The sequence below is a fragment of the Mustelus asterias genome, chromosome 10 (assembly GCF_964213995.1).
Source record: "Mustelus asterias chromosome 10, sMusAst1.hap1.1, whole genome shotgun sequence".
NCBI lineage: Eukaryota > Metazoa > Chordata > Chondrichthyes > Carcharhiniformes > Triakidae > Mustelus > Mustelus asterias.
This window is the reverse complement of record NC_135810.1, coordinates 83,193,194-83,218,395: the sequence shown is the minus strand read 5'-3', so window position 1 is coordinate 83,218,395 and position 25,202 is coordinate 83,193,194. Positions and strand designations below refer to the sequence as shown.

Here is a 25,202-nt window from a genome sequence, read left to right as displayed (position 1 = left end):
TTTGCCACTCTCCAGTCCTCTGGCACCATCCCCGTGGACAGCGAGGACCCAAAGATCAAAGCCAAAGGCTCTGCAATCTCATCCCTCGCCTCCCAAAGAATCCTAGGATACATTTCATCAGGCCCAGGGGACTTATCGACCTTCAGTTTATTCAAAACTGCCAGGACATCCTCCCTCCGAACATCTATTTCCTCCAGCCTATTAGCCTGTAACACCTTCTCTTCCTGAAAAACATGGCCCCTCTCCTTGGTGAACAGTGAAGAAAAGTATTCATTCATCACCTCGCCTATCTCTACTGATTCCATACACAAGTTCCCACCACTGTCCTTGACCGGCCCTAACCTCACCCTGGTCATTCTTTTATTCCTCACATAAGAGTAAAAAGCCTTGGGGGTTTTCCTTGATCCGACCCGCCAAGGACTTCTCATGTCCCCTCCTAGCTCTCCTCAGCCCCTTTTTCAGCTCATTCCTTGCTAACTTGTAACCCTCAATCGAGCCATCGATTAAATCTGGTGGGAGAATCAACAGTAGGCTTCACAGGGAATTATTGCAAAATAAAGTAACCAGCAGGTTAGCTTGGAACAAATGGAAAAGTAACCAGAACAAGGGACTGAGTGAGGCCTCTACAGTCAAGAGATGGAAAATTGAAGTTTTACCTTTGGGAACAGCTGGAGCTGAGGAAAATTCTCCAAAGGATTATGGCATTCTGTAGTCTTAAAGGAGCATTCTTGGGGCTATTAGGAAGTAAACCCAAGGGCATAATATATAGTGCTATAACCACATTGTTAAGTTAGTAGTGCTTGTTTTACCTAATTCTTTTATTTTTTTAATTCATTTGTGGGACATGGGCGTGACTGGCTGGCCAGCATTTATTGCCCGTCCCTAGTTGCCCTTGAGAAGGTGGTGGTGAGTTGCCTTCTTGAATTGCTGTAGTCCATGTTCTGTGGGTTGACCTACAATGCCATTAGGGAGCGAATTCCAGGATTTTGACCCAGCAACTGCGAAGGAACGATGATATATTTCCAAGTCAGGATGGTGAGTGGCTTGGAGGGTAACATGCAGGTGGTGGTGTTCTCATATATCTGCTGCCCTTGTCCTTCAAGATGAAAGTGGTCATGGATTTGTAAGGTGCTGTCTAAGGATCTTTGGTGAATTAAAATAAAGTTTGTTTTATTACAAAAAAGTGAAACCTTGTGGCATATTTCTATTGGTTAAAATGAGGTATTTGGATTTATTTTTGAATGCTAACGGTCCCCAACAGTATATCAACTGCCAATACCCATGGAACTGTAAAAACCAGCTGACTTAGCTATCTTCAATGGTGAATTGATATGGAAAATAATTCAGAGAAAAATACCAAACTCAACAAAACCAGTACTGTCATTGGATAAAGGGTGAAGTATCTTTAACTTTAGTTTTTACCTGGCAAGTGGCTGCAACATTTTCCCTCCACCGCAGCCGTATAAACTATCAGGTTCTCCTATACTCCTGTACACATCAATTAGGAGCTCCTGTTAAAACACATTAATTTGATCATGAATAACATAATTTAAACTTTTTACAGCCCTCAATTTCTCTGATATAACAATGCTACCAGCAAACTTCTTCCTCATTTGTAACTCGGTACAAGGGATTTGAGGAGATGCACCAACTTGATTGCCAATCTTGAACCCCAGATACAGCTCCCCTCCTTTACTGCAACTTCTGCTGTATGACCACCAACTCTTGGACATCACAGGATGCCACCTGACGGCATGCCCATTGTGGACAATTAAACCATTGTTAATTGCTATTATCACAACTGTCCCTACAACCCCGACAGCCGCTGCTCAAAAATTTTAACCCTCTTCCAAATGCACTACAAAATCAACTTTTCATCAGCCAATAACCTTCAAATTAGGTAAGAAACTCCTGTTACAAAATTCAGTTCAACCTGCTCTCTGAAATACACGTGAGATGAGTTTATTGAATGGGCTAGATTATCCCAATTTTCATAAATCAGAATTTATATTCAGGAACCTATAGTTTTCATAGCTACACCTAATATGGCACCTCATAACAACTTCATACAATTATTTGATGCTCAATTTCTGTGTGTTTGATCTATTTGTCATATATGTAGGTTGCGAGTGTGTGCTGCCCCCTTAAGAACATGGGTCAGGTGACCTGGGAGCTAGCTCCACCCAGGGCGGAGCTGTCTGTGTAGCTGTAAAGATCTAAATTAACTGTTCCCTGTTTAAGTTCTACAGGCCTACCTTGTGGCCTTTTTATATCTTATAATCAGACCCAAACATACAAATCCTTGCTAGAGTCAATACAGACTACATCAAACATGTTGGCTTCATCAACCCTCCTTGCTACCACCTCAAAAAATTCATTCCACTTAGTCAGACTCAACCTTTCCTTAACAAATTCATGCCGACTCTCCCAGATCAATCTGTACCTTTCTAAATAATGATTTGATTAATACTGTCTCAGAAATGTTTCTGATAATTTGCCCACCACTGAAGTAAGACCTGAAATTATTTAGTTCATCCTTTCTCTTTTTAAAAGAACTGTCTATGTGTTATAATGTCAAAGAATAAACTTCATATGTTGTGTGCAGTGGCTAGTTTAACATTTTAATAACATTTCTAATTTGCAATTCAGTACGAGAAGATTATCTATACTAGTCTTCAGTCACATCCATGAGACAGTATGATTGTGGTCAAATGCACACCTCAATATAGATTAATTTATACTATTGGGATATAATAACTGTGCTTGACTGATAAACAAGAATTCACAATCCCTATTGTTTACTAATTTATTAAACACTTGTTCAAGCACCAAACTATCCTTTGTACATTCAAGTGTTTAATACAAATGACTGAATAGGGTCTATTCATTTCCTGTCTTGGAGAGTTTATTACAGATATGGGAAAGGAAGATAAACGTTTCAAGAAGACATTTAAAGATCCATTTTAGGCCTATACCTGCAAACCAATCCCCGTTTCTTCTTTGCTATTGTTGCTCAAGCTGGAGATTGTTAGCTCTTGGCTGGTCTCATCAAACTTTAGGCTGCGTGCTGCTTTGTAAGAACTCCTAACAAAATCAAAAACACGGTTAGTTCAACTTAAGTTTGCATTGTTGCAGTATCTTGCTACCAGTGTCTCATTATTTACCCTTTGTAGAGAATAATTTTCGTACTACAACTTTGCAGCAGTTGTTACATTTTGGGGTTACTATTTTTGTCTTCACGAGGGTAATTTTAGCATGTATAAACAGGTGGGGTTTGGGTTGGAAGTCAAAAATTTCTAAACTGAACTCAATCTGCTTTCTTCAGCTTTTAAGGTGGGGGTGGGTGGTGAGATTAAACCACTCGCAGCAGATTCACCAATTGTTGAAAACATTTATGAAGGCTGCATGTCTCCAATTTTATAAGCTTTCTATTTTTAAATTCAGATTTCCCTGACCTCTGAAAATGTGATGAGAAAAGGAGGTGAGGCGGTCTGGATCCATAACCTAAGTTTTTTTTTTAGAGCACTACTTTCAGGATAGGAGGGGGATGTTTTCACCTAGATTGAGGGGCTTTACAAGTAAGCTTGTTCAATTTCCACCTGAGTGAAGCATCCCACAACCATCCTATATCACCCTGCTACCACAATCTTGCGTCTTCTCCGGTAGTCATCATACTACAATTTTGCAGCAGTTGTTACATTTTGGGGTTACTATTTTTGTCTTCATGAGGGTAATTTTAGCATGTATAAACAGGTGGGGTTTGGGTTGGAAGTCAAAAATTTCTAAACTGAACTCAATCTGCTTTCTTCAGCTTTTAAGGGGGGGTGGGTGGTGAGATTAAACCACTCCCAGCAGATTCACCAATTGTTGAAAACATTGAAAACCGTAGGCTTAGCTGCCAAACAGATAGCCAAACTGTCGGTCAGCTGATGGGTGGGAGGCCTGAAGAATAAAGCTGAAACTGGAGTGTATTCTGGACAGCTTACACTTCTGTGCATGAAAGAACTTCAGAATTCCTCCCCAGTGCCCTGCTAAAATCACTGCCCATGTTTCAGACAACTGTCATAAATGCTGGCCTAGTCAATGATGCCCATATCCTGTAAATGAAAAATAAATAAATACTTTAATCATAGAAAATGGTTCATCTTCAAAGACTAACACCATTCTGGAGGAAATTGTGTTTCATTTTAAAATAGACAGTCACTTAAAGGAATAATGCTGTTTCTGGAAAAGACAATATTTTACAAGAAATGGTAATTAAGCAGTTTTAAAGAAGCTGGAAATATCTTGACCCAGGTGGATTTGTCACAAAAGTGTCACATGGTGGTTTATGACTTGGGGGAAAAAAAACATGCCCGGAAAACTACATTTAAAAGCTGGTTTTGAGAGGGGGGAAAATAAGAAGGAACAACTGCTTGGGTAAAGACGACAACGCACAGGATTTTCCAGCCACGCTCACCCTGAAACCGGAAAATCCCACCTGAGGTCAATGGACCTTTTCCATGGTCCGCCCATTACCCGCTACGATTTCCGTAACGGGCGGAATGGGAGAATTCGCCCCAACATCTTCTGAAGCTCCAGGTCCAGTCAAAAGCACAAAGTGAGTGGGAGTTGCTCCAAAGTCAATCTACATTCTGAAATTGACTGACTGCAAGTTTTCTGAAACGACTGCCTGAAAAGTAGCTCAAGAGTCACCAATTGTTTTGCATACCGGCGCTGAGGAACCCAAACATATAACCCGGACACCATTTCAAGGAATCCATCATCTATCCTTTTCCCTTCGAACCATAGGGTGGGATTCCCTGGCAGTTTACGCCAGTGGGATTCTCTGGTCCCGCTGCAATGAATGAAGATTTGGCTGAGCGCCAAATTCTTCGTCCTCGCTTGCAGCAGCAGCTGAATGGTCGGAGAATTCCAGATATTGACTTTTGACCTTTAGGCAGAATTCCTTTTTTTGGAACGTGTGTACGTGCTAAAGAGTTATGCTATTTAGAAAGAGTAATCATTATACTTTCATATCTCATACTTGTATGGTAATTTGTATGTAAACTGTATGGCCTTCTACTTGGCAAGTCTGGATTTATAATAAACTTTGTTGTTTATTAAAGAAATCTGGGTATTGAGTCGTCATTCTGAGATTCATAATAAAAAACATGTTTGACCATACAACTAGCTGTAGAGTTCATTTAAATATACATTGTGACCCATGCAGTCGTGGAACTAGAGACAGACAGTGCATTCCTCCCATCTCAGTCATGACCTTCCTAAAGTGACCCCTAGCTCTCCCTTTCCCAGGCAGCACAGTGACTTGCCCAGGTACCAGGACAAAAAACAGTGGCTCCCTCTTCAATTTGTTTCAGCTACTGGCTTTATTGAAAGCTCAACCTCACTTTCCACTAAAAGTATAAGCAGTTGAATGATGTTGCTCATTAGACACTTTAAGCTGTTCCTACAGTTTTTAATCAATGCAAATAGACAAAGGAGACTTCGGGCAGCTTCAAAGGCAACTGTCTGCTCTTTTACCACATTCTGGTTTTACTGTCTGTCATGTCCAGTAGGAAAATCATGCGAGTACAAACAGGTTCACTACATGTAGTGGCGAATGTGCCCTCAAAAAAAGGGACTTGGACCCAATTATATTTGAAAGGCAGCTAAATTAAAACAAAGCTGCAATCATAAATATATTGGTCACAAAATATTTTTAATTCAGTATGTTATGTCATGTGGTGGCACGGTGGTTAGCACTGCAGCCTCACAGTGCCAGGGACCTGGGTTCGATTCCCGGCTTGGGTCACTGTCTGTGTGAAGTCTGCACGTTCTCCCCATGCCTGCGTGGGTTCCCTCCAAGTGCTCCAGTTTCCTCCCACAGTCCGAAAGATGTGTAGATTAGGTGAATTGGCCATGCTAAATTCTCCCTCAGTGTACCCGAATAGATGCCAGAGTGTGGCAACTAGGGGATTTTCACAGTGACTTTATTGCAGCGTTAATGTAAGCCTACTTGTGACTAATAAATAAACTTAAACATCCCTTAGACAAATCATTTAATACTGATCAATTGTATCAAGTTGGGATATTCCTTTGATTGAAGCTCATTTTAATCCCTTATGTGAGCTGACAGAATTAAGGAAGTCAATACAATTCTCTATCTTAAGGGAAAACTGTGTTACTTTGGTCATGGGCACATCTCTGATCATATCAGATAAAGACTTGCAATTATTTGCTACAGTTTCAGTTGGTACCGTTTCAATTCTTCCTCTTCAGATCTGATTTTATCTGCATAGATTTCGGCACATAGCAAGGCTGTAAAGTGAGCAGCACATGATTGGGCTGTCAAAGCAACCTCCAAGTAGTTGAGATCCAGCCAAAAGTTGTCATTCCATACTGTGCTCAGCTGGTGTCTAGAATGAGAAAGATGCAGATAACAAATGGGTAAGATGGTTTTTTTTTGTGCAAGCTTAATTTCAAATGTCTGAAATTAAAGTAAATCAAAGAAATCATATGTAACTGCACAAATATGTGCAAATATGGAATTCAAAATTAAACCAAATTATCGTCCTGTAGTGACTGATATCAGGAAGGATTTAATAAAGTGTGGATAATATTTTAGATGTAACCCTTTGTCACAACTCAGAACGAAACAGAACATAATCTTATCTAACCCATTTTTCATCTTTAGATGCTGATTGACTTGTAGTGTAATTTTAATTTAAGAAAGACAGAACATGTCGAGACCTTTTTTGTTTTCGTAAGTAATCGACCACTGCCAGCATGGTGCGCCGCGACGCTTTATCCATATGCCCATGGGGAAGGCTGTCTGTTTCTATCAAAATAACAAATAGGTCAACAAAAAAGCATTGTACTTTGTTCACCAATTTTATAACATACTATATCCTCATGCTTTTACTCCAGCTGCGGTAATTTTCACAGCAACTAAAGGGCACCAGCAGCAGACACAACCAGTTTACCATCTATAATGAGAAATGCAGCTGCCCAAAGGATACGTGCCCACCTTTTAATCATATATCCTCAATGATGGTAAGTTTCAGCGGTTGAGACCCGCATGCTGATTTGCCCAATGACAATGAAAACCCCTGATCCAAACGGTCAGTGTTATTTTAGCCATGACTGAAAGGGCTGGTTTACTGGGGTGAATGTCCAATTGCCCGTGGAGGCGAGTTCAGACATGGGCGGGCATGGAAAATCACACAATCAGAAGGTGTCACTGGGTCTCAATGCCCAGTGATGTGTTTAGATTTTCAAAGGGAGGACAGAAGTGGGTAGTTGACGACCTGGACAACTCCAACTCACAATATGTTCAGCTTGTTAGGTGAGCGGGGATCAACAGTTAACAATTTTCAAATGGTTGGCACAGGAATATGAAGGATCTGAGACACATTTGAGCATAGCTGTGGGAACACAGCAGGGGGCCATTAGTGCTTATGAGTGCAACTCAGTTGTTCATGCAATGGCACACAGTTGCTTCACTGGAACTGACAGATCTGACTTTGTAAAGATAAAGTACAGTGGAGCCCCGTTGTAACACGATGGTCGGGGTCCACAAAATGTCATCGCAAATGTTATCGGGGTCGCGCTAAATCGGGATCGCGCTAAATCGCTAAACCAGAAATAGCAAAAAAGGGTCCATCGTGTCATATCCGATTTTGCGCTAAATCGGGGCACGTTACAACGGGGCTCCACTGTATTTGGACTCTTGAGCAGAGCGAGGCTCCTGGCATCCATGTCCATCTCTAGCCATGGATGCTTTGGTCTTCTGGCTTGCTGCAGATCTTCCTCCAGACAGAGAGAAGAATGCAGTTCTCCTTTCTGCCACAGCTTTGAATGGGGTCTCAAAGTAAGGCATCAAAGAAAATGTGTGGCCACGTGCCCAAACTGCGACTGACCCTCAGTTCATCCATTTACAAAAGCAATGGAAAGCCCAGTCATGGCTGTTGCTTGCCTTTTAAACTATTCCTCCAGGCTGATGCCGATATCTGGATACCAAGCTCACCTTTGTGCCGATTAGTGGCTTTCACTTTGACAACTGTTGTGGGGTCGGTACCCAGAAACGTTCTGGGCACTGGGTTCTTGACTTTAGAATGGAAATTCACCCCATAACCATTGCTGTTTTTTTGCCTTTTTAGTTGTAGCAGTAGATCCCTATTGTTAAGTGTTGGAACGCTAAAGGACAGAGGCCAATCCTAAACCCATTGTTACAGTAACAAATTCAAAAATCGCAACATTGCACAGACTGCTGGAGCACAGGTAAATCTCTCATTTTGTTGGGTTCCTGAGCCCAGCTCTTCTGGTGCTGAAGGAACTATGCATTGAGCAGTTACGCTGGCAGTAAACTAAGTGAGCTCATTAGTTTAGGTTTTACACTTCTCACTTTACAAATTTTATTTCAGATTGCTCATTTTAAGCAAGTTTATGTACAACACTGCAATATCCGAACTCTTGTTGAAATATCATTTATCAGTTACCTGAGTCAACAATAGCTGGTGTGGTGGATCGGCTGGAGCTTGATCCCATTCTACAGCATGCACTAAAAAAACTTTGAATGTGGTTAGATAACAACACCTGCCAGGAGCTATCATTTTCATTAAGGAGAATATCATGGACCAAGTATGGAAGAACCATCTGGCAGAAGTCAGTCTTCACCTGATGAAGCAAAGCAGCCAACAGTAGCAAATAAATCAATTGCATTTCAAGATTACCATGTACCAAGATTAAATTTACATGCAAGTTCTAAAAACCGAGAATTCCATGCCAATTATAACTTTCAAAAATTGTTGCAAATATCTAGTTTGTAATTCATGTTTCATGGAGAGGTGATGTCACTGGGTTAGTAATCCAGAGACCCAGGATAATGCTCTTGGTACTCGGGTCTGAATCCCACCACAGTAGATGGTGAAATTTAAATTCAATGAAAATCTAGAATTAAAATGACCACGAGACCATTGTCAATTGTAGTAAAAACCAACCTGATTCGTTAATGTCCTTTAGGAAAGGAAATTTGTCGTCCTCACCTGGTCTGGCCTACATGTGACTCCAGATCCAAAACAACAAAGTTGGCTCTTAACTGTCCTCTGAAATGACCTAGTTCAGTTCAAGGGCAATTAGGGATGAGCAATAAGTGCTGGTTTGGCCAGTGACCTCCACATCTCCTGAACAAATAAATAAAACTATAAAATAACAATTGTACGAATTAAAGTTTTAAAATGTAAATAAATTGAGGCAGCTGTTTGAGAAAGTGGTTAAAGAAACAACTTTGATGTAAATTTGTGTTGCAACTGAAGCAAGCCTGGGTTTATTACACTTGTGTAGCCTGTGTCTATCTTGCAAGTTCAGAGTTGACAGTGAAAAATCTTGAACAATGAATCCATTTCTAAGCTTATAATAAAACCAGAGAGTCTGGAGAGAGGGCAATTACATCCATTATAAATCTAAATCGTTCATTTGGGTTACAGAATGCTGAAGATAAAATAATTAATTTACATTTCTGTTTGAAATCCCATCACCACAGAGATGGTGATTCAGGGTGGAGTTTTGGTAAGAGGCTCTTTTGGTTAATTTATCGATGTGTATTTGCTGACAGAAGCAAGCAATTCAGTTTGGGAACAGATACAGGTAGTTCAGATTTAATCTTGTGTAGGCTGAGGCTCATTTAATTGGGAAAACCAAAAGATATGAATGCTAGTGAGGACAATATTTAAGAAGAGAAATGACTAACTTTATCATTCATCACATAGAATGACAGTGGCGCTCGAGCTCAGCTTGGAGTTTGAGAAAGGGAAGAAGCTGGAAGATTTCCTAGTTTGAAGCTGGAGGAAGAAATCCACAGTGATCCTCACAGGGCCTTGTGAAAGTAAGCAGGCAGCTTGAAATTAGCTTGGAAGAGCTGTTCAGAAGTTGCTGTAGCAAACTGGGAAAAGCAGTCTATGCATGATCTGAGGCAGGAACTGGAGACCTCAGACGTGAAGTTGTTAAGGAAAATTGAAATGTTGCTAAGGATCACATAAATCTTGTACCTTGGAGAAAGTTGGGATACTGAGGAGAATTAAAGTAAATTCCAGAGGGCTGTAGCATACCTTTGGATTGGTCCCAAGAAAAGTGAATGAACCTTCAAAATTTTGTAAGAAAAGGGAAAAGATGATGGGGGCAGGTGGAGAAATTAAAAGTAAAATTGAGTTTATAGCGCGAGTCTTTGTGAATAATAGTGTTAAATCAGTGGTGCTTGCTTTGTTTATTTTCTCTTTATGCACAATAAAGTTTGTTTTTGTTTTAGAAACATGAAATCTTGTAGCGTAATTCTGCCAGTTAATCGCTGGGTTCTTAGAATTCTTTTCTAAAAATTAATGGACCCTAACTGGATCGTAACAATTTAATTCTCAATTGCATTAGAATGCCCTAAAGCTACTATTTCTTGGTTCCTCTGTAGCTACAATCAAAGTCTTATAAAATAGGAGCATGTCACCGAGCACCTATAAAATAACTGAATGTGAACAGTAGCTGATTAGATCCGAAGCTCTGAAATTTCCTCCCTAACCCTCTCTTTCCTCCTTTAAGAAGCAGCTTAAAACCCACTTGTTTGACCAAGTCTTTGGCAATCTGCCCTGATATTACCTTATGTGGCTCGGTGTATAATGCTGCTTTTGACATTATTACATTAAAAGGACATTATAGCTCGTCACTGATTTAATTTCTAACCAGACATTAGTTACAGATAAATATAGCCATGATGTGGAGATGCCAACATTGGACTGGGGTGGGCACAGTAAGAAGGCTCACCAGGTGAGTCACCTGATGAAGGAGCAACTCTGCGAAAGCTCATGACTCCAAATAAACTTGTTGGACTTTAACCTGGTGTTGGAAGACTTCTTATTGTGTCCACCACAGATAAATATAGTTAAGAGTCAGAGGTTTAGTTTGGAAACAGGCCCTTCTGACCAACTTGTCCATGCCGCCCCTTTTTTTAAACCCCTAAGCTAGTCCCAATTGCCCGCGTTTGGTCCATATCGCTCTATACCCATCTTACCCATGTAACTGTCTAAATGCTTTTTAAAAGGCAAAATTGTACCCGCCTCTATTACTACCTTTGGCAGCTTGTTCCCGACACTCACCACCCTCTGTATGAAAAAATTGCCCCTCTGGACCCTTTCTCTCCCCTTAAACCCATGCCGTCTGGTTTTAGACGCCCCTGCCTTTGGGAAAAGATATTGACTATCTAGCTGATCTATGCCCCTCATTATTTTATAAACCACTATAACATCACCCCTAAGCCTGCTACGCTCCAGAGAAAAAAGTCCCAGTCTATCCACCCTAGATCATAGAATCCTACAGTGCAGAAAGAGGCCATTCGGCCCATCGGGTCTGCACCGACCACAATCCCACCCAGGCCCTATCCCCATATCCCTACATATTTATCCGCTAATCCCTCTAACCTATGCATCCCGGGACACTAAGGGGCAATTTAGAATGGCCAATCAACCTAGCCCGCACATCTTTGGACTGTGGGAGGAAACCGGAACACCCGGAGGAAACCCACGCAGACACAGGGAGAATGTGCAAACTCCACACAGACAGTGACCCGAGCCGGGAATCGAACCCAGGTCCCTGGAGCTGTGAAGCAGCAATGCTAACCACTGTGCTACCGTGCCGCTCTATTCTTTATTACTAAGGTTCTGACGAAGGGTCATCCAGACTCGAAACATTAGCTCTATTCTTTCTCCACAGTTGCTAGCAGATGTGTTGAGATTTTCCAGCATTTTCTATTTTAGTTTCAGATTCCAGCATCCGCAGTAATTTGCTTTTAATCTATTCATTGCCTTATTTCATTAAAATACACAAATTAGATTTTCATGCGAAGATAATCTGCAGCATCCAGTAGCTGAAACAGATTCCAAATTACCTCACACATTGGCTTTATTAACTGTAGAACTTCACTTCTCACACCTCCACTGTCCAGCAATGCACAGGTCAGAGTTTTCAGCCATGTGTCATGGTTTTCAGACTGAGGTATCCACAAATTGGCATCATCAAGATTTTCAGAAGGACTAGAATAGTTGTCTACTGGCAACTCGTGAACCTGAAGCCAGAAAATCACAGATTCAAGACAATAGTTTAAAAATACTTTACATGGTACTTGACTCAATTGCCTTTTGATTTCTGTATAATATTCATATTCAAGTATGTCCAAGCATTGGATGCAGCACACAAAGGCAAGTGAAAAGGTAGCATTAAAGATTCCTACACATTTCAGAAGTAAGCAACACAGGCTGAAGTTTAGAGGTAGGACAGTTTAGATTCAACCAATTAATGCAGAGGGTGTTGAAAATACAGAATGAGCACATGTATGGCAAATGCAGCTTAACAAAGTAAAATGTGAAGTAATACTCTTAGGGCAGAGGACAAGAAATAGAAACACACTATAAATAGTAAACCTTTCAGAGTAAGAGATGTACATATAGACTAGGACCGCAGATGGAAAACAGACAAAGCAGCAAACAGGACTATAAATAGGTTATAGAAATAGGTTATAGGTTCAATAGACTAGAAATAGGTTATAGAATATAAAAGCAGGGATGTCTTGATGCACCTGTACAGGGCATTGGTGAGGCCGCAGCTGGAATACTGTGTGCAGTATTGGTCCCCTTATATGAGGAAGGATATATTGGCATTGGAGGGAGTGCAGAGAAGGTTCACCAGGTTGATACCGGAGATGAGGGGTTTGGATTATGAGGAGAGGCTGAGGAGATTGGGTTTGTACTCGTTGGAGTTTAGAAGGATGAGGGGGGATCTTATGGAGACTTATAAGATAATGCGGGGGCTGGATAGGGTGGAGGCGGAGAGATTCTTTCCACTTAGTAAGGAAGTTAAAACTAGAGGACACAGCCTCAAAATAAAGGGGGGTCGGTTTAAGACAGAGTTGAGGAGGAACTTCTTCTCCCAGAGGGTGGTGAATCTCTGGAATTCTCTGCCCACTGAGGTGGTGGAGGCTACCTCGCTGAATATGTTTAAAGCGCGGATGGATGGATTCCTGATCGGTAAGGGAATTAAGGGTTATGGGGATCAGGCGGGTAAGTGGTGCTGATCCACGTCAGATCAGCCATGATCTTATTGAATGGTGGGGCAGGCTCGAGGGGCTAGATGGCCTACTCCTGCTCCTATTTCTTATGTTCTTATGTTCAGGGCCATGAATAGAAAAGCCAGATAATGGATTGGTACATTATAGTTGTGCTGAATTCTGCAGTTTGCAAGAAGCCTGCATTTTTCAGACATCCCCTGGATAAAGTGAAACTGAGACCATTCTGGGAAAAGAGAATAATGGGTTTCCTGGCTGAGAGGTCAGTTCTGAGAAGTGACCTGGTGACTTGAGGATGCATGGAAATGAAAGTCAGGTGATGAAAAAGACAAATGGGAGTTTATTTGCATTATCAAGTTTCAGCCTGTAGTGCTGTACAGAACATACAGAACTCTTGGTGTATTCAGTTCTTTAGAAGGCACTTTTACAATAAGTTGTGTAATACTGTTAAAAAAAGACAGAAAAGTGAAGACAGGTTTAAATCAGGAATCATAAATTGGAAAATTCCACTGATACTTCTTCAGTTTTGCCAGAGTTGACCAGGCTTTTTAAATGAGTTTATTAAATGGTTAAGATAAAGGAGTTCCTGGGAATATGTACCACTGAGACTTTTGTGAACCTCGCCAAGATAGTTTGGCAGGAGCGTGCCTTGTTGGTGCGAATTGTGTCAGAGGAACCCAGATGGAATAAAGCTGCTGGTGAAAGTGACTCGAGGACCAAATCCAGTGAGTGAGAAAAGTGAGAGACCCTACACAGAGGAGGAGGAGGAGTTTAACAAACTATGAAACTACATATTGTGCCACATATGTGCTGGGACATGTGAGAATTGTCTTTATTGTATTGACTATTTGGAGTGAAATTAATCATTTCCATTGAAATATCATTTATCTTTTAATGCACACTTAATTTTATATTGATTTTAGGTTTGACTATTACAGTAAAAAATTGAAAAGTTAAATCTTGTCCATAAGTTCTTCCATCGGAGTTGTTCAGGAATTAATTTCTTACAAGGTTATTGGTCTATAGGGATTGTAACACAGGCAGAATTTTCCGGCTGTTCTCGCCGATGAGATCTTCCAGGAAACCCGCAGCGGGGGTGCATAAAACGGGAAAACTTGTTTACAGCGGCAAGACCAGAAGATCCCGCTGCTGGCCAATGGCAGGCTGCCTCTGCCAACATGTGTTGTGTGGAAAATCCTGCCCATAGTGTTTAGGCCATCACTGAAGTACTGTGGGCAATCCTGGTTACCCCATTACAAAAGGGATATTGCAACTGAAGAAAATGTCAAACACAGAACCACTGGAATAATGCTGGAGATTTGAGGATAAAGTTATGGAGAAAAATGAGAACTGCATATCTGGAGCAGGAAAGGTTAAAGAAGCATTGAACAGAAACGTTCAAAATTATGAAAGGATTTAAAAGATAAACAGTTGGAGACTGTTTCCACTTAGTAAGTTGATGAGAGGAAATATAAATTTAGGATTAGTACCAAAAGCATAAAAGGGAGGTCAGATTTCTTTAAAACACAAAGGGCTATTAAAATATGGAAAACATTACAACCAGCTATTGAAACCAATTCAATCAGATAATTTTAGATGGAGATATACTAAAATCTGAAGCATTTAAGGATGTGTAAAAGAGGAGGGAAATGATATTAAAGTAGAAAGCTCCAGTGGTATAGGTCCAAAAAGGCCTCCAGCTGTGCTTAAATTTCTATGATATTCCCAGAGGGACCATCACATAACAATCAGAAATCTGGCTGACTTTCTCCCATCTCAGCACAGGATTGGGAGTAGTACTGGTTGACTTGAAGCACTTATCTGCCATTGTCACAGTCCATTGACTGAATCTGAAGCCTTCCTAGTCTACAGCACAGTACTATACATCAACTGAACTTCAAAAACACTTCCTGTTTTAAACTGTTAGTTGCTGGTTATCATACACACACCAAGTACAATGTAGCTTCAATTAAGACAAAGCATAGTAATAAAACTACCATTCTACTCCTACACAAAAATGACACGGTTCACAAGGTTGAAGGATGATTACCTTTCTTTTGGCTGTTCGGAATGGTTGTAAATACATAAGCATAGGATCAGGACCATCGGGGTCATTTTTACTCTGTTCCCAGAACTGGTAACCTGACTGTGTAGCAAGAATGTTCTTTGCACAAGTAGCAGCTGCAAAGCGAACTTCAATACTTGCAGAAAAGAATAGAAAGAACAATGCTATAAAAACCAATTGGTAATTCCTTAAACATAATGAAATTTAATCAATCTTTTGAGTGCTTCGATGTTTTCTTTCCAGTACTTAGATCCCTTCCTTCTGCACTTATCGGATTTTTTTCAGTTCTCTTCCACTCCATGCATCCTCCTAGACTAAAAGGTTCCTGTAAAGTGACTAATAACAATCTAGGTTTGACCACAAGCTGTTTGAAATCACATCATGTTACTCATTCTGAACTGGCCCATAATTCTCCGACTGGAGAGGGGGATTCTGGCCATTATTCACAAGAATGATCCCTGGTATGAAGAGCTTGTCGTATGAGGAATGGTTGAGGACTCTGGGTCTGTACTCATTGCAGTTTAGAAGGATGAGGGGGGATCTTATTGAAACTGACTGTGAGGCCTGGATAGAGTGGACATGGAGAGGATGTTTCCACTAGTAGGAAAAACTAGAACCAGAGGGCACAACTTCAGGCTAAAGGGACGATCCTTTAAAACAGAGATGAGGAGGAATTTCTTCAGTCAGAGAGTGGTGAATCTGTGGAACTCTTTGCCACAGAAGGCTGTGGAGGCCAGGTCATTGAGTGTCTTTGAGACAGAGATAGATAGGTTCTTGATTAATAAGGGGATATGGGGTTATGGGGATGAGAAAAATATCAGCCATGATTGAATGGCAGAGCGGACTCGATGGGCCAAGTGGCCTAATTCTGCTCCTATGTCTTATGGTCCCATTACCGTGGGTTTCCATAAGGCAACACAGTTAAGTGAACCCTTCACCACAAGCAGAAAACAAACTTGAATTTGCTTTTTATAATTTGATATTGCGGCACATCGGAGTTCCAAGCCATTGTTCTAGGTTTGCAAGTTAATGTAACTCTTGAACTTGGTGTCCAAGACCACTAAAAATTGACAAACTATCTCATTCTATTTGAGAGGGGGGAGAAAATATGACTAAAGGTGACAAGAATCCATTCTGCATCTTCACCAGCAAGGCCACAATTCCAAACTGAAGTACAGCTGTGTTAATTCTGTTGTGGCACCTTGTATCACATACCAAAATAAGGTGCCGTCAGGCCACCAATCTTTGGTTGTTTTTATACTTGATCGTGCTGGCTAGTTTTTGGAAATTGGTGATTGACAGGGTATACTGGATACGGCGCATGAAATCAGAAGGTTGAATGCTTTTCCACGATACATCTTTTACTTCAAACCAAAGAACAGCCCAGCCCAACCTGCTGGACACAGGCTCCTGACATCACCTGAGCCTGAAGGAAGCTGCCTGTGATTAAAGCTTCCACTTTTATTTCAACGGAAGGTCTAGCACCACTTGATCAGAACAAGCTCAAGCCAGGTTTCAGCACAAGGCCACATGCTTTCTGGGCTGAATGGCCTCCTTCTGCACTGTAGAATTCTGTGACTCTAATTAAGGACAGACAATATCATCCCACATCTTGAGAACAAATAAGCACATTTAACTTGGTGCAAGCCAACTAATCGTTTCTTAATTATTTCAACTGAGATGAAACCATGGAGCTAATTTTAATCTGAACTGACCATGGGAAACCGATTGGATTGGAATGGAATGTTAATTTTACACTCACCCAACTTGCTTCCTCTTTGATGGAAATATAAAATTAAGTAAAAAATCCCTATGAGTGTGAAGTTTCAGAGACTGAACCCAGAGAAACAAGCATTCAAAACAGTAATCTATCCATTTTTCTAATAATGGGTAGTGAAGCCATTGTGATAATGGCCTAGAAGTTCAGGCATGCCTTTGTGGACACGTGTGTCAATTCTGGTGCCTGAATGAAGGGGCTTGGCAGTGCAGATATTGGGGGTAATTCTCCCAGCCCGCTGCGCTGCTTTTCGAGTGCAGCGGGCTGGGAGACTCAAGCAGAGGCTGTTTCGCGGGCTCCCCACTGAGCTCCACAGCCTCTGTGATTATCCGAGCGCCGGATTTCCCGTGTCGTCAGCTCCATGCTAGAAGTCAGCCTGGAGCTGCATACTTTATGCTAATTGACATTTAAATATATTTTAAATATCATTAGTGGGCCCGGGACTGAAATCCCCAGGCCCAGACTCGATGGGCCAAAGGGCCTCTTCTGCACTGTAGTATTCTGTGACACAAGCAATTGAATTCAAATTTAAGTATTGTTGACTGCCTCAAACCACTCAAATTACAAGAATATTGTGAGGTAATTCCAGGTATTTAAACCCGGACAAGAAGAGATGACAGTTAGAATATGCTTGCTACCTCTTGGGGAAAAGAGGGTAGGCGAGGCTCTCATATGAAATACTTCAGTTTTAATGTATAGCTTCATCAAATCACCATCTAAGTAGAAGGAGAAACCAACTCTCCAGACCGAAGCATCAGAAGAAAGTTCATACTTCCAAAAGACGCCTGGTATTATTTATTTGAGAGTGACTATATTCTGTAATGATTTGATTTCATTATTCATGAATGAGTCTTGTAATTGGAGCAACATTCTATTGGGGAGTTTATTCAGTTTAATTGTTTTAATAAGGCTGTGACCAGTTCTAAAAAATAAGGACCTGTTAATTATTCAAGATAGAGAGTGACAGATCCTGCTTTAATTTACCAAAACCCAAAAGCTTCCTATTATCTCCCGCACACTTACTTAAGATTATGAGGCGAAGTATATCCCTTTGGGGAGTTCCAAAATCATGCACAGGGAAACATCACCTCCGTGTCGTAACAATTTAGAATAGAGGAGAATAAAATAGAATCCCTACAGTACAGAAGGAGACCATTTGGCCCATCTGCACCGACAACAATCCCACCCTATCCCCGTAACCCCATGTATTTACCCTGTGACACTAAGAGGTAATTTACCATGGCCAATCCAAACCTGATGTGGAGATGCCGGCGTTGGACTGGGGTAAACACAGTAAGAGTTTTAACAACACCAGGTTAAAGTCCAACAGGTTTATTTGGTAGCAAATGCCATTAGCTTTCGGAGCGCTGCTCCTTTGTCAGATGGAGTGGATATCTGCTCCAGATATCCACTCCATTTGACGAAGGAGCAGCGCTCCGAAAGCTAATGGCATTTGCTACCAAATAGACCTGTTGGACTTTAACCTGGTGTTGTTAAAACTCTTACAATCCAAACCTGCACAGCTTTGGACCGTGGGAGGAAACCAGAGCACCCGGAGGAAACCCATGCAGATATGGGGAGAATGTGCAAACTCCACATAGACAGACACCCAAGGCTGGAATTGAACCCGGGTCCCTGGTAGTGTGAGGCAGCAGTGCTAACCACTGTGCCACCGTGCCGAAAAGATTCAGGAGAATGGTTCCAGGGAAGCGGAACTTCGGTTACTCGGACTTTGGAGAAGCTGCATGGTGGCAAAGTGGTTAGCACTGCTGCCTTACAACACCAGGGACCCGGGTTCGATTCCAGTCTTGGGAGACTGTGCGGAGTTTGCACGTTCTCTCATGTTTGCGTGGGTTTCCTATGGGTACTCTGGTTTCCTCCAACAATCCAAAGATGTTCCAGCTAGGTGGATTGGCCATGTTAAATTGTCCCTTAGTGTTTTAAGATGTTTGGGTTAGGGGAATTAGTGGGGTAAATACGTGGGTCATGTGGATAGGGCCTGGGTGGTGAATTTCTAGATCAATATCTGTATTAAAGGATTAGCAGTTACAACATAATTCCTGCTGACAAGTGAAGTGAAAATTGAAGGGATGACTTGTAGGTCTAATATTTTGAGCATTTGTTACACGTGAATAAATTATACTATACAAGCAGAAAAAACAAGCAATTAAGTCTAATAAAAGCAATAATGAGCATTTTTCTAATATGATGCAATTGTCCTGGTCTCAAATTTTACCCTTACAAATTGTTCATCATTATAATCTGGGATAAAACTAACTTATATACTATACAATAAACATGACAGTTCACAACAAAAGAATATTCATTAAAAGGAAGTAAGAATTAATTTGGCGAACTGTTTGAATAGGATGTAGGTCACAGAGCAAATCAGCTAGAAATCCACAAAGCATTTGTTTGGTTTTAGCTTCATTTCAAAATCTGTACATACTCACCATTGGTCAATGAGAGCATTATTAATTACACTTAGGAGAATGAAAACTAATTTAAATTTATTTTCTTTAAACAGTTCTGTTGCTTTGCAATGAAATTCATCCTTTTTGCGTTGTAAAGTAGTGGTGGAAAAGTCAATTGGACCCATTTCGCCTAAACAATTTCCTGCTGCTTCTGAAATCATAAAAGAAACATATGAGAAAAAGATATTCAATTATATGGCAATTATCACAAACTAAATAATCCAAAGCTAGCAATAAACTGCTTTACAAGCTATTGTACTGAATATATGACTGCAAAAGTAGACTCTGCACTACATGAGCCTGATTTAGTCATTCAATTATAACCGGAACATATCTTAAATAGCACTTTTTCAGCATTGCACCCAATGTGAATACTAAATGTTTCTGAAGTAAGATATAACTTAATTGCAGGATAGAATCATAGAAACATTACGACACAGAAACATGCCATTCAATCCACTGTGTCTGTGCTGGCCGAAAGATAAAAATTAGCTGCCCATTCTAACCCCACCTTCTAGCGCCTGGTCGTAGTCTTGCAGGTTACAGCACTTTAGGTACAGACCCAGGTACCTTTTAAATGAATTGAGGGTTTCTGCCTCCAACACCAAACCAGGCAGCAAATTCCAAACACCCATCACCCTCTGGTGGGTAAAGTTGATGTCTGAGCTGCAGGTCAGTTTAAAAGCATACATAGAAACTTAGAAAACTACAGCACAAAACAGGCCCTTCGGCCCCACAAGTTGTGCCGAACATATCCCTACCTTTTAGGCCTACCTATAACCCTCCATCCTATTAAGTCCCAAGTACTCATCCAGGAGTCTCTTAAAAGACCCTATTGAGTTTGCCTCCACCACCACTGACGGCAGCCGATTCCACTCGCCCACCACTCTCTGAGTGAAAAACTTCCCCCTAACATTTCCCCTGTACCTACCCCCCAGCACCTTAAACCTGTGTCCTCTCGTAGCAGCCATTTCCACCCTGGTCCTCTACAGTACTAAGAGTCTTTCCCTTTATATTGTACTCCTTCATCCCATTTGACCTGCCAAAATGGACCACGACACATTTATCTGGGCTGAAGTCCATCTGCCACTTCTCCGCCCAGTCTTGCATCCTATCTATGTCCCTCTGTAACTTCTGACATCCCTCCAGACTATCCACAACCCCACCAACCTTCGTGTCGTCGGCAAACTTACCAACCCATCCCTCCACTTCCTCATCCAGGTCATTTATGAAAATGACATACAGCAAGGGTGACTGGTGACCGACCTCCAATTAGAAAAAGACCCATCTATAGACACTCGCTGCCTCCTTTGGGCAAGCCAGTTCTGGATCCACAGGGCAGCAGCTCCTTGGATCCCATGCCCTCTCACTTTTTCGAGAAGCCTTGCATGGGGGACCTTATCGAACGCCTTGCTAAAATCCATATAAATCACATCTACCGCTTTCCCTTCGTCAATGTGTTTAGTCACATTTTCGAAGAACTCCACCAGGCTCGTAAGGCACGATCTGCCTTTGACAAAGCCATGCTGAGTATTCTTGAGCATACTAAACCTCTCTAAATGCTCATAAATCTTGTCCCTCAGGATCTTCTCCATACCTTCTGCATCAGCGTGTAACTTGCATCTCACTCGACAGCTATTGTTGAGTGAGATGATTCAGAGTCATCTCAATCCATTCCCCAATGTTCAGTGCACAAAACTGAGCATAATTCACTAGAAGCATTTCAGGTAAATTGTAGCACAGGACAGAAGATGCTGCCTCTCTGCTAGAGTAATTTAGCTAGTCCTACCCTCCCGCCCTTTTCCTGCAGTCCTGTAAAACTTTTTTCCCTTCTGATTCTTATCCAAATATCTGAAAGTGACAACTAAATCTGCTTCCCCCATCCTTTCAGGCAATGCATCTCTGAACATAACCATTTGCTACATAAACATTTTTCTTCATGTTGTCTTTGGCTAATCACCTTACATTTGTTCCCCTGGTCTTGACTGGTCTGCGATGGAGAGCGGTTTCTATCTACTTTGTTTAGACGCCTCATTATTTTGAAAACCTCTGTCAAATCATCTTGCAATCATCTCTTTTCTAGGGGGAAGAACACCAGCATCTCCAATCTATCAATATAACTCAAAGTCTCTCACCCCTGGAACCATTCTCGTAATCCTTTACTGCACCTCTATGAAGCCTTTTTTTTGCATCCTTCCTAAAATTTATTTTAAATTTTTTCATGGGACATAGGTGTCACTAGCTAGCCCAGCATTTTTATTCCACATCCCTAATTGTCCATGAAAAGGTGATGGTGAGCTGCCTTTTTGAAGCATTGCAATCCATGTGATGTAGGTACACCACGGTGTCGCTGGGAGGGAGTTCCAGGATTTTGACCCAGCAACAATGAAGGAACGATGATATAAGTTCCAGGATGGTGACTTGAAGGGAAACTTGGTGTTCCCATGCATCTGCTCCGCTTGTTCTTCTTGATGGTAGAAGTGATAGTTTGGAAGGTTCTGCCGAAGAAACCTTGGTGAGTTACAAGAGTGCATCTTGTAGATGGTACAAAATACTGCCACTGTACTTTGGTGGTGAAGGGAATGGATGCCAAAAGTAGTGGATGGACTGCCAATCAAGTGGGATGCTTTGTCTTGGGTGGTACTGAACCTCGAGTGTTTGGAGTTGCACACATCCAGGCAAGCGGAGAGTATTCCATCACACTCTGACTTGTGCCTTGTAGATTGTGGATATGCTTTGGGAAGTCAGAAGGTGTTACTCTCCACAGAATTCCCAGCCTCTGACCTACTCCTATAGGTACAGTATTTATATGGCCAGTCCAGTTCAGTTTCTGGTCAATGGTAACCCCCCCAAGATGTTGATAGTGGGGGATTCAGCAATGGTAATGCCATTGAATGCCAAAGGGAGATGTTTGTCTTGTTGGAGATGTTCAATGCCTGCCATTTGTGTGGCGCAAATGTTACTTACCACTTATCAACGCAAGCCTGAATCACGAATGATGCTGAACATTTTGCTACCATCAGCGATCATCTCCACTTCTGACCTTATGATGGAGGGAAGGTCATTAATGAAGCAGCTGAAGGTGATTGAGTCTAGGACACTATCCTCAGGAACTCACTCAAAAGTGTGGTGCCCAGAATTGATGTATACATCATATAATTGATGTATGTATGATGGAGATGTATACTTTCCTTCAGTCTGCAAAACAACATTCTCTGAACATTCCACAAGGTCAAACTGGGGTGCCAGATGTTCTATACTGTGATCCTCTATCTGCCCATCTGATAAGATCAGCTGGGAAGAAATGTTTAATGATTACCAGATTGTATACACAATATTAGGAACACTTAACCACATGCTAACAGTACCTCACAGCACTAAGAATATGGATTTAATCAGTGTGGCAAATCAAATAAGGATACCATTCACCAATCTCGTCACCATCAGGATACTGATAACACAAGATAATGAAAGATGAAGAAAGCTATTCTTCCCTTTTTTTAATCCGTCTAGGAAGACCTTAACTTCACCCAATTGCAACATCCAACTGGTTCTGAAAAGATTCTAGGCTTCTTGGCCTGCACTCTCAATGTAGAAGTCCATTTACTGTGTTCACCATTCTGTGAGAAGACCAATTACCGTCCTAAAGTTTGATCCTGTCTCTGTTTGTCATTACTTAGTATAAAATAAAAGTTAATCAGTGGGTAATTCAATCTAAACAGTCAGGAGAACATACATATGATTCTCCATTAAAAATCACAGTTCAAGATCAGGGTTTATCTTAAAGAATCTATTGAATCAGAGCTGATTAAATACTCACCAAGAATGTCTTTTCCAGCAGGGTGATTAGTAGCAGATTTGCACAACTGCAAAAGATTTACAACTAGTTTCACCAGAACACTAGACTCTGGGTCAGCTGATGAAGAGAGATTTGAAAAATGTTCAATCAAACAATTCTAGTAACAGGTTTCATAAACAGTCATGTATTCACTGCTATTGGAACAGTGGAAAATTGGTTTTCTGAAAAACTGATCAGGTAGTCATCAGTATTCCTTTATCGAGTGGGACATTGTTCTGGAAAGTATCATGGAGAAACCGTAGAGGCAACAATCATGTCAATAGCCACTGATCGAAAAAAATGCTACTTAACAAAAAGTAACAGCTAGGTTGAAACTCACATACATATATTATGAAACTTCCCTGAAATATCACTTTAAGGAATAGACTCATGTTTCTGGCATCACAAAATTAAATTACAAACAGCAACATTGGCCCCGATGTTCACAGGGAGGTAGGGTACAAACAAATGGTGGCCTGCGAGCAGAAATTCTGGAAAGGTGGAGATCCTAGCAAATTTAATTGCAGGATCTCAGTAGAATCTTTTCTTTTCTCCATTCTAGTAACTCCAAGGTGGTCGCTGCGCCAGGCAACGTTCTGTTATAGTGGGTAGCAGCAAGGGGAGAAAGAGGGGAGGATGGAGGGATCAGCAGGGGATGGTGCGGGTTGGTTGATGCAGAGCGTTAGATTAGTGAAGGGAGAGATCGATCGGAGTGGGCGAGGGGCTGACTATGGGGGGGAGGGTTGGGTAGCTCCCTGCAAATATACTCTTATGATCATTTGGGGTCCCAATAGAAAGCAGTTCTGTTTGTTCTGGCTCACAACCAGTGCTGGAAAACCATTTGCCTGCTGGATCTGGAAGTTCTCACCTTCCAATATCTGCTCAGTTATCCACAATTCATGCTGATTGGTGAAATTCAATTTTCTGACTAAATCGTAGGCACAGAGCCTCATTAACATATTATAATTATCAAGTGACTCGCGAGCAGGTTATTCTGCCAACCGTCACCCTGCTACTGTTAAACCACAAGTAAGCAGCTAGTGGGCATGGGGGGTGCACTAGCACCCAATGTTTCCATTCCTTTCACTGCACTTTACCTGGAGTAAATACTCATTATAAATTAGATGCAGACAAGTCAGCTATCTCAGCCCACTGAGGCTCCGTAAGCAACAGTGCTGATACTGTAGAACATCCATATACAGAACTTTAAATCTAAAGTTCTTGCTAATTGGTTAACAATATTTGCTATGCCAACTTCAAGGCTGCTATGTAATAAGAGTTTATAAAAATTACCTTGACATTCTTTCAACAGATTTTTTACATCTGCTTTGTGCAGGTGCAGTTGTTGTTTTAGATCATTTAATCCCACAAGCCTAGTTAATGGTAATGAATCACAGGAGCTGACTGAAAGGAAGTGATTGATTTCCTGAAACAGAAAAATAGCAAAAAGATAAAGTTATAATTATTACAGCTCCTTTTTCTAATCTAACTTTAGTCTCATTCTGCTGTTAAACTTTACATATCACCCAGGGGACTGGGACCTCTGTGTCTCAGCTCGAACCTGCTCTTTTCTATTTCCATTCATCTTTCTTGCCATTATGGCCATTGGCCCTCTAAACTTTGGTCTTTTTCCTTCTGAACTTCAGGTTTTGGGCTCCTATATTGTCTTCCTTTTTCCATATCCTCATGTGTTCAAAACCCCTTCCACTGCAGCCCACTCCATTCTTTCACAAATTGGAACTCAACTCTTTCAATATCCCCTTCCTTCCACATCCTACAGGTATTTTTAATCTCAAGTTCTTGTATCATCTGAACATTAGCACTCAGTTAAAAAGTTGTGGCTTCTAACAGTGATTGAAACACAATGAGCTGAAGTTTCAATGTTGTATTAAAGGCGCACTGCATTTGCCATTTTTATATAAGGATACAAGTACTGAGTACAAGTATTTTCATATTGAATGCTGGGG

The 25,202-nt window shown here is 41.2% G+C and overlaps 1 protein-coding gene across 3 annotated transcripts in view; it reads right to left on the bottom strand.

Moving 5' to 3' along the window:
- The window catches only part of atm (ATM serine/threonine kinase), a 135,885-nt gene that overhangs the window by 46,774 nt on the left and 63,909 nt on the right, over positions 1-25,202 (bottom strand). For 2 of the 3 annotated variants that reach the window (XM_078222057.1, XM_078222058.1), the window contains exons 32-41: positions 24,529-24,661; positions 23,218-23,313; positions 19,377-19,548; positions 15,132-15,282; positions 11,909-12,085; positions 8,481-8,658; positions 6,733-6,820; positions 6,240-6,398; positions 2,976-3,084; positions 1,423-1,511 (exon numbers count right to left, since the gene is read on the bottom strand). In XM_078222057.1, the coding sequence (XP_078078183.1) occupies positions 1,423-1,511; positions 2,976-3,084; positions 6,240-6,398; positions 6,733-6,820; positions 8,481-8,658; positions 11,909-12,085; positions 15,132-15,282; positions 19,377-19,548; positions 23,218-23,313; positions 24,529-24,661 (1,352 nt within the window). The remainder of the gene's footprint in view (positions 1-1,422; positions 1,512-2,975; positions 3,085-6,239; positions 6,399-6,732; positions 6,821-8,480; positions 8,659-11,908; positions 12,086-15,131; positions 15,283-19,376; positions 19,549-23,217; positions 23,314-24,528; positions 24,662-25,202) is intronic. The other variant, XM_078222059.1, reaches the window with a different exon arrangement.